The sequence below is a fragment of the Triticum aestivum genome, chromosome 7D (assembly GCF_018294505.1).
Source record: "Triticum aestivum cultivar Chinese Spring chromosome 7D, IWGSC CS RefSeq v2.1, whole genome shotgun sequence".
Lineage (NCBI taxonomy): Eukaryota > Viridiplantae > Streptophyta > Magnoliopsida > Poales > Poaceae > Triticum > Triticum aestivum.
This window is the reverse complement of record NC_057814.1, coordinates 44,652,286-44,662,592: the sequence shown is the minus strand read 5'-3', so window position 1 is coordinate 44,662,592 and position 10,307 is coordinate 44,652,286. Positions and strand designations below refer to the sequence as shown.

General features: G+C 43.7%; 1 protein-coding gene across 1 annotated transcript; it reads right to left on the bottom strand.

Moving 5' to 3' along the window:
• Window positions 1-6,927: 6,927 nt before the first annotated feature.
• Window positions 6,928-8,454, bottom strand: LOC123165694 (GDP-mannose 4,6 dehydratase 1). Its single transcript, XM_044583388.1, has one exon. The coding sequence runs from the start codon at window positions 8,372-8,374 to the stop codon at window positions 7,244-7,246; it is 1,131 nt and encodes a 376-aa protein (XP_044439323.1). The 5' UTR covers window positions 8,375-8,454; the 3' UTR covers window positions 6,928-7,243.
• Between the last annotated feature and the right edge of the window lie 1,853 nt (window positions 8,455-10,307).

Below are 10,307 nucleotides of genomic sequence, written 5' to 3'. Positions count from 1 at the left end.
GGACTGCCTACCTCAGTATGCGTCAGGAGATCCGAGACCCACAGGTGCATCATCAACTGCAGCAGGATCTGGTGGAGCACCTATGAAGGATCAAGGGCGACGCATAGCTCGACGTGTGATGAGTTTTTATTTGTTAAACTATATAATTTGTATTGAACTATTTGTTGTTGCACTATTTTGTTGAATTATTTGATTTTCTATGATAAATTATGTGAAAAAGAATATTTATGTTGAGAATTAAACGACGAACCACGCCGAATATGGGTTGTTTCTCGCCGATATCGGGCCATTTTTCTATTTATCTGGGCCGAAATGCGGCCGCAAATGGGCCGATATCGGCGCCTGGGGCGACGGCTGGATGCCCAACCGCCCCCAGCGCGGATTCTACCGCCGGCTCGCCCCCAGGCGGTGATTTTTATGCCTCCTGGGGGGCCAACGGCTGGAGATGCTCTAACAACAACATGTGGCTCTCCTGGTTTATATTAACTCATGGGAGAATTAAGGCTTTCGTCACAGGGAACAACCAACCAGACCAACCAAGTACTCGAACCAAAACCGCAACACTTATTAGGGAGTACAAAAATAATAACAAGTCACATTGATATTGTGTCGCGAGTCCTTTTGATTCTGTATCATCAATTTCCCGTCATTTCTCGCACTGTGGTTCGTGAACAGCCTGTGGTAAAAATGTATCTTCAGCTTCATCGCGGGATCAGTGTTACAGTACAAGCGTAGGTCGCCGGGGTCCGGGGAAGGGGCAAAAATTGTCCTCTCCGCAACAAGGTTAACTTCGACCCAACACATATTTCAGAGATGCCCAATACCTGACAATAAAATAGGCAAGAGCAATGTAGACAGTTCAGTGGACGACACTTGCAGCATCTCCAACAACTCCACTTTCCCCAATAAACTCCTGGTAGTGGAGGAGTTGGGCCAAAAAAATAAATCAGCTCCAACGACTCCCCTCTCCCCAATAAATTTATTCATAGGATGAAATTGGCGCCTTATTACTTTCAGCAACAATTTACTCATAGGAAACTGAAATTTATTAGTCAGATTCAGTGGGCAACACTTAATTTTGGTCAAAAATGCAAATGAACAAATGAGAGCTTGCAGTCAAGAGCTCGAGATTTTCAGTCTTGCTGAACTAGAGTTCAACTCATGCTCTTCATGTACGAGAAATCCGGACCAAGAAATTCATCAGCATAGCTATGTATTTAACCCCTTGTTTGCAATGCGCCAAACATGGTACTGTCAAATGCTACAGATGGATGTCAAGATGCCAGCTGAAGACTTCTTTTTTTTTTAGGCTATCTGAAGACATATATTCAGATTGTATGGATCCATGATACAGAAAGATAAGTTTGCAATCATAACGAGCTCCCTCCAAAATGGCATCGATTCGCTCATTCATTTGATAGAAGTGCATATTCAACAGAGAAGTCGAGACCTAGCAAAATAAGTAGACCAGAAGTGTCGCAAAAGACTGGGTCCATATATCAGTTAGCAAATTAAAGGCTTACAGAAGGCTAGTGATATGCTAGATTTAAGTGGGACTAGAGAAGGCAGTTTTAGCTAGCCAAAAAGTTACACATATTGTCTCAGTTGGCCTTTGGAGTTTGGACTAATAGCAAATACGTACTCCCTCCGTTCCAAAATAGATGACCCAAAAGTTAATACAAAGTTGGGTCATCTATTTTGGAACGGAGGGAGTATGTTGTACAATACCCTGTACAACAAGTATATATATATGCATTGTTTTGCTTATCCAATGGTCAGCTAAAAATTCCTAAGCACATTGCACATGAATGACTCAGGCCAGCAAGCAATGTTTTCTCCCCAGGTTCATAGGAAACTGAAATTTATTAACTCAGCAAGTCAGCATCCATGAGATGGTCAAAACAGCTTTTATTTACACTGCATATGAATTCATGGTGCAGGTTACGAGTCACTGAGGACCATACTTACAGACGAAGGATTGCCTGCAGTGGAATAATTTAAGAACAATGTCTCAGCATCCAAAGATGGTCAGAGTAGAATTTTAGGCTATACTTTTGGCTGCTGAAGCCTGAAGACAGGTACACCATCCCCACAAGGATACAACCAACCATGTGCGATGTGTGTGAAAGTACAAAAATAATACTCCGATCCAAATTAATTGACACAGTTAATTCGGATCAGAGGTGGTAACACATTTTGATTTCGTTTCGTGAGTCATTTTGATTCTACATCGCTACTCGCACTGTAGTTCTTGAACAGCTCGCGGAAAAATGATTATCTCTACTTTCGTTGTGGGATCAGTGTTAGAAGAGAAGACACCCTTCTCTTCTCTACCACCGTCGTGATACATGTCGGAGAGGCGCAAGAGGACCGTACTTTTCTGTGCCGTGCCGTGCCTAGGCTCACATGTGGCCCGTTTATCCTGCGAAACTTAGCAAATTAGTTCACATCTGTGTGTAAAGTTAACACTAAACATGTACTATATTCCCTAAAGAACACTAAACATGTACTTTGATGTTGGCAGCACACAGCCCCACTTCCATAGTTAATTGGCAAGTGTCAGGAGGTCGCCGAGGAGGGGCAAAAATGTCCTCTGGGTTAATGGCAAATGCTTTTAGGATTCCTTGTGTCAGTTCTAATTAAGGTTAACTTTGACCCCAGGATATTGTATCCAGCGTACAGTCCGAGGTAGTAGCATCTCCACTGTCCATCTAAGACAAATGCAAGCGCGTCGTCTCTGCAAGAAACTGTCAGAAGCAGTGATTGTTTCCTCTCATAGAACTGCATTAGATATGAATTTACGGCGCGGGATACGGACCATCCAACGCCGTATTTACAGAGCAACGGACGACCGACGATCATCAGCAACAAAAACAATTTAAGATCGCTGTCTTGGCACACAAAGATGATGAGAGTTCAATTAGAATATAAGTTTGGCTGCTAGACCCTGAAAGTACATACGAGGGGAGGAACTTATTGAAAGCACCAAAGAAACAGAGTGCAAATAGAATCCTCACAGTGTGTCATGAAGTCCATTTTGTTGGCGCAAAATTAGAACTTGGATGCACATTGACTCTGCGTCGCATGTATAAGATGCCAGTTGCATATTTCAGAAATGTGGCGACCTTTATATACCGAGGACAACATGCCCATTACCTGAAAAGCAAATAGGCAAGAAGAGGAGCAAATCAGAGCTTAGGGCCAAGAGCTCAAGATTACGTAGTCTCGCTGAACTAGAGTTCAACTCATGCTCATCATATACAAGAAATACAGTCCAAGAAATTCGCCAATATAGTTATGTATTCAACCACGTGTTTGCAATGCGCCAACATGGTACTGTCACATACGTACTACAGAGAGATGTAAGATACCAGCCTAAGACATGTATTCAGATACTCTATTCAGATTGCATGAATCCACAATGCAGAAAGATAAATTTGCTACCATGAGTTTCCTCCAAAATGGCAGTGATTCATTCATTCATTTGGTAAAAGTGCATATTCATCGGTCCATATGTCTGTTACTCAGTTTGCGAATGAAAAGCTTAGAGAAATACAATAGATTTAAAGGAAATTAGAGAGGGCATTTTTAGCTGCCCAAAAAGATGAGGATGTTGTCTCAGTTGGTCTCCAGAGTTTGCACTAACATCAAATATGTTGTAAAAATCCCCTGTACTACAGGTACATATATTTTTGCATAATAAGAATTTTCAAAAAGAAAATCAGCTAAAGGGCTACCACTGTTTTGCTTATCCAATGTTCATCTAAAAAATGCTAAGCACATCGTACATGATTTACTCAGGCCAGCAAACATGTTTTCTCTCCAGGTTCATAGGAAACTGAAATTCATTAACTCAGCAAGTCAGCATCCATGAGATGGTCAAAACAGCTTTGATTTGCACTGCATAAGAATTTATGGTGCAGGATAAATTACAAGTCATTGAGCACCATACTTACAGACGAAGGATTGCCTGCAGTGGAATACTTACAGATGAAGGATTGCCTGCAGTGGAATACTTACAGATGAAGGATTGCCTGCAGTGGAATAATTTAAGATCAATGTCTCAGCTCCCAAAGATGATCAGAGTATCATTTTAGACTGCTATTGTCTGCTGAAGCCTGAAGATAGATACCATCCTTCCAATGATACAATCAACCAGTGTGATCTGTGCAAAAGTACACAAACTAATACCTCGTTTTGATTTTGTGTCGTGAGTCCTTTGATTCTGCATCATTACTCACTCACACTGTGGTTTGAACAGCTCGCGGAAAAATGGTTATCTTAATCTTCACTGCAGAATTCGAGTTAGAACAGAAGACACCCTTCTCTACCACCGTGCCTAGGCTCACGTGTCGCCCGCTTATTCTGCGAATCTTAGCAAATTAGTTCACGTCTGCTTGTAAAAATTAACACTAAACATGTACTATGATGTTGGCCGCAAACGGACCCACTTTCATCGTTAATTGGCAAGTGTCAGGAGGTCGCCGGGAAGGGTAAAAAATGTCCTCTCGGTCACTGGCAAATGCGTTTAGGATTCCTTGTGTCGGTTCTAAGGTTAACTTTCAACTCCAAACGATTGTTTTGCTGCAATACTGTCTGTATCCAGCATATAGTCTGGGGCAGTAGCATCTCCAATGTTCATCTGAAACAAAAATGTAAGCACATCATATATGAAAGAACTAAGAAGATTGTTTCCTCTGCAGGATGTTCATAGGACTACATTACATATGAATTTACAGTGCGGGATGCAGATCACTGAACACTGTATCTACAGAGCAACCAAACAATTTAAGATCATTGTCTTCCGTTTTCGTTCACAGCACATTGAAACTCTATTCAGATTTTGTTGGCACAGGAAACAAACAGAGGGCAATAGAATCCTCACACTGCTTGTCACGAAGTCCATTTTGTTGGCGCAAAATTAGACTTTGCGTTGGATGTATAAGGTGTTAACTTCATATTTCAGAAATACAGTGGCCATTATACCCAAGACCAAATGTCAAATACATGAAAAGCAAATAGGCAAGAAGAAAGACTTTGCGTTGGATGTATAAGGTGTTAATTTCATATTTCAGAAATACAGTGGCCATTATACCCAAGACCAAATGTCAAATACATGAAAAGCAAATAGGCAAGAAGAATGTATCCAGTTCCATGGACAACACTTGCCTTGATCAGTCATGCACATGAACAGATGAGAGCTTGTGACCAAGAGTTCAGGATGTTCAGACTTGCTGAACTAAAGGTCCACTCATGCTCTTCATATACAAGAGATTTGGACCAAGAAATTCACCATCATAGTAATGTATTTAGCCACCTGTTTGCAATGCTCCAACATGGTACTGTCAAATGCTACAGATGGATGTCAAGATACCAACTGAAGATATATATTCAGATTGTACGGACCCACAATACAGAAAGATAAGTATCAGAGGCAGATGTGTTTCCTCCAAAATGACAGTGATTCATTCATTCATTTGCTAAAAGTGTATATTCCTCGCTCCATATGTCAGTTAGCGACTAAAAGGCTTAGAGAAGGCTCATATGCTAGATTTAAGGGGAATTGGAGAAGGCTCACATGCTAGATTTAAGAGGAATTAGAGAAGGCATTTCAAGGATATTGTCTCAATTGGCCTTTGGAGTTTGGACTAGTAGCAAATATGTTGTAAAAATGCTCTGCACTGTAAGTATATATTTTTGCATAAGAATTTCAAAAAATAAAATCAGCTGAAGGACTACCATTGTTCTGCTTATCCAATGTTCATCTAAAATATTCTAAGCACATCCTACATGAATGACTCGGACCAGCAAGCAATGTTTTCTCTCCAGGTTCATATGAAACTGAAATTTATCAACTCGGCAAGTCAGCACCCATGAGAAGGTTAAACAGCTTTGAATTACACTGCATATGAATTCATGGTGCAGGTTACAAGTCATTGAGCACCACACTTACAAAAGGATCGCCTGAAGTGAAATAATTTAATATCATTGTCTCAGCACCCAAAGCTAATCAGAGTAGAATTTTAGACTATATATATACTTTTGGCTGCTGAAGCCTGAAGATAGATATACCATCCCTTCTGCCAGCAACTTGTCAAACGTAGCAAACAAACAGAAGCTAATACAATACTTACAATGCTTGTCCTGAAGCCTATTTTGCGTGAATCATGTAGGGTATCTCTTGTCTTTGCCAGATGGCCCAGATACACACTGGGCATTGCGTCACATCATATATGATGTCAATTGTTTAACTCAAGGATAGTGACCTCATTATACTCAGGACAAAATGCCTGATACCTGAAACGTAAATAGGCAAGAAGAATGGACAGTTGACTGGACACCTTGATGGATCGTACAAATGAACAAGCGAAAGCTTCAGGCCAACACAGGCCAAGACTCTCATTTCATTCATTTAACTGTAGGACTGTAGTTCAACTCACTCTCCTCACGTATGAGAAACATGGGCCAACATATCCACCAACTACAATTTTGAACTGTACTGATTTAAATACCCCCATTGCAATGTGCCAAGATGGTAATGCAAAATGTTACTGATGGATACCAAGATAACATATATTCAGAATGTATCACACAATACAGAAAGACAAGTTTGCTATCATAATCGAAAACAGACAAGTTTGCTTCAGTACAAAATGCCTAATACCTGAAAAGCAAATAGGCAAGAATAATGGGCAGTTCACTGGACACCTTGATGAATCATACGAATGAACAAGCAAAAGCTTCAGGTCAACACTCATTTTATTCATTTAATCAGAGGACTATAGTTCAACTCATGCTCTTCACGTATGAGAAATATGGGCTAACATATTCACCATTTCAACTGTGGGTTAACTGCAATTTAGAACTGTACTGGTTTAAATATCCCCATTGCAATGTGCCAAGATGGGTCATGCAAAATGCCACTGATGGATACCAAGATAACATATATTCAGAATGTATCACACAGTACAGAAAGACAAGTTTGCTGTCATAATCGAAAACAGACGAGTTTGCTTCAAAATGGTATGGTATCAATTGACCGATTCGTTCATATGATAAAAGTACGCCACATAGTAACTTAATCAACGGTACTGTAGGATCAAACTGCAAACTTCCTTATTTCTACCCTGAGACAAACAACAAGAACTTAAGCCAACCTCTACTGCAATGGCCACACTGTATCAGCTTGTAAGGGGGGAAATCCAAAGCAAGCTCCATTTTAATCGAACTATTGATACCAATTCTATGGCTGCTGCTTGGGGTCGCGGTACCCAGCATCCACAAGGACCTTCTCCTTCTTGGCGAGCTCGATGTCGTTATCAACCATCATCTCAACCAGCTGCTGGAAGCCAACCTTGGGCTTCCACCCAAGCACTCTCCTCGACTTGGATGAATCCCCCTGAAGGCAGTCCACCTCCGAAGGCCGAAAGTACTTCTTGTCAATCACCACATGATCCTTCCAGTTGAGGCCGGCGTACCCAAAAGCGGCCTGCAAGAACTCCTCCACGGTGTGGCACTCCTCGGTGGCGACGACATAGTCGTCAGGCTTGTCCTGCTGGAGCATGAGCCACATGGCCTCCACGTAGTCCCCGGCGAAGCCCCAGTCCCTGGCGGCGGAGAGGTTGCCGAGGAAGACCTTGGTCTGGAGCCCCACCTTGATGCGGCCGATGGCGCGGGTGATCTTGCGGGTGACGAAGTTCTCGCCGCGCCGGGGGGACTCGTGGTTGAAGAGCACGCCGTTGCAGGCGAAGAGGCCGTACGCCTCGCGGTAGTTGACGGTGTACCAGTGCGCGGCGACCTTGGCGGCGGCGTAGGGGGAGCGCGGGTGGAAGGGCGTGGCCTCGCTCTGCGGCGGCGGCGTGGAGCCGAACATCTCCGAGGACCCGGCCTGGTAGTAGCGCATGGGCTTGGCCCTGGCGGAGAGGCGGACGGCCTCGAGCAGGCGGAGCGCGCCGGTGGCGGTGACGTCGGCGGTGTAGTCGGGCACCTCGAAGGAGACGGCGACGTGGGACTGGGCGGCCAGGTTGTAGACCTCGTCGGGGAGCACGTGGTCGAGCGCGCGGCGGAGGGAGGACGAGTCGGAGAGGTCGGCGTAGTGGAGCCGCATCGGCGGGCGCGCGGCGGAGGGGGTGGCGTGCGGGTCGTGGTAGATGTGGTCCAGCCGCTGCGTGTTGAAGTTGGAGGAGCGGCGGATGAGGCCGTGCACCTCGTACCCCTTGGACAGGAGCAGCTCCGTCAGGTAGCTCCCGTCCTGCCCCGTGATGCCCGTCACCAGCGCCACCCTCCGCGGCGGCGCCAGGGACCGGGGCACCGCGGGGTCCTCCTCCTCGGCGACGGCGCCGCCGTTGGAGTGCGGCGCGGAGGAGTCGGCCATTCTTTTCTTCCTTGCGAGATCTGATGGGAGTGGGATGTGATTTGGGGGAAGGGGACGGCGATTTGGTGGAGGAAGGAGGCGATGGGGCCCAGGAGTACTTGTAGGCCCGGAGACTTGGGTCTGGGTCAGCTTGTCCTGCCTGGAAAAAATATGGAAAAATTTGGACACTCTATAGAAATTGACACTTGTACTATTTTTATTTCCAAAAGTATTTATTGGGCCAACTTTGAAATGTCAAGTGCTGCTGAATTTCATTGTCATGACGTTGAGGTGAAAAGAATTACGAATTTTTTTTTGCGATGAAGATAGAAATGGAATTCGACGATGCTAAAGCTTTGAACTAGGCGTGGTTTGAGCTAGCTGAGCGGCGATCGGTAAAGAATACGAGTGTGCCATTCGATGTCCTCATCCGACGCTTGAATGGTCGCCAGCTGGCATTTCCTGGTGTCACTATATAGCTCTCCTTCTCCTATTTCAGCAGTTGTTGTCGCCCGTTCGGTTGATTTTGAGTGTTGTCATCACCGCCAACCTCTCTTTTTTGGTATATTTTGTGGGCCACTACATGTAATCCCCCACCCATCGATGCTAAGCCCATAAGAGCTTGTTGCACCATTGTACATTTTTCTACAATTTTTGTTGCTTTTACTTGAGGGGGACTTATCATTTTTGTGTGTGTGTGTGCGCGTGTGGGTGGGGGGGGGGGGGGCTCATATTTTCTGATGATAGGAATGGGCCGGCCCAGACCTGTCCTCGAGGCCGATTTTGGAGGCCAACGACCCGATGAGTCGACTCGGCCCATTCCGGTCCTGACAATTTTCAATATATTTAAGTCAATAATCCAAAAAGTGGAATTCTGCTTTTAGACTTGCAACTTTTTTTGGAAGCAGCACACCCTGGGTGAAAGTGAAACAATGCAGAATGCACTTCTCACTGAACAGCGTTCTTGAGTCAGCTTAGTATCTTTACGTACTAATAAAGCGGTATCGCTTCTGGTCGCTCCTCATTAAAATTACCCTCCAAGTTGGTAAAAATTATCCACCAGTGCCACCCGTAAGTGGGAAAACAATTCTTTCTTTTTCTTAAGTCGCCGCCGATAGCGTTTGGTTCATCTACGGAAATGCCCTTGCACAACACAAGCAAAGAAACCAACCTACTGACTAAAATATTCATAACTTTCAAACCCTAACTCTAAATTTAGCATGCTATATACAGAAAATTGCCCAGAAAAATTTGCAGATTCTAAATATAATGTTATCTTGCATGTTAATTATTTTTATGTTACACCCTTAATTAGTACTTTTCTTTTTCTGTTAAAGGCGCGGACGTTTCTTATTACCAGATTTTGATCCGTCGTTTGGTTCGTCCAATTGCACATAAAATAAAAAAAGAAAATAAAAAATGTTTGCAATTTCTAAAAATGTTTGCAAATAGTATAAAATGTTAATGAATTCAAAAAAGTTGTTGCTTTAGAAAATGTTCAACAATTTGTAAAAGTGTTCACAAATTTAAAAAATGTTCATGATTTCAAATATGTCCACGAGTTTTAAAATTTGTTCATGATTTCACGAAACTGAAAGTAATAGTATATCTCGATGATGCAACAAAATGTGGTCATGGCCATTGAAGATTATGAAAGAGAAAAACTCCCGTTGCAACGCACGGGCCCTTTTGCTAGTACACATTTAAAAAAAAGAGAATCGAAACTATGGATGCGTTATTTATGCACAATGGATCCAGATCCCATCTCCTCTCATCAACGACGACGGACCGACGTTGCGCTCGGGCAATCGTAACTCGAAGCATCAATCTCAGTGCTACTGCTACTAGTGCAGTATACAAATCTGAGTATCTTTGAGCTGGCCGTGGATCCGGGCAGGAGGCATGCCTGAACCTGACCGACGGCCGGGTGCCGGGTCAATGTCCGGGCCTCCGT

Bases quoted from the DNA above. Each gene is read 5' to 3' on its own strand.
- LOC123165694 (XM_044583388.1), bottom strand. From the start codon at position 8,374: ATGGCCGACTCCTCCGCGCCGCACTCCAACGGCGGCGCCGTCGCCGAG.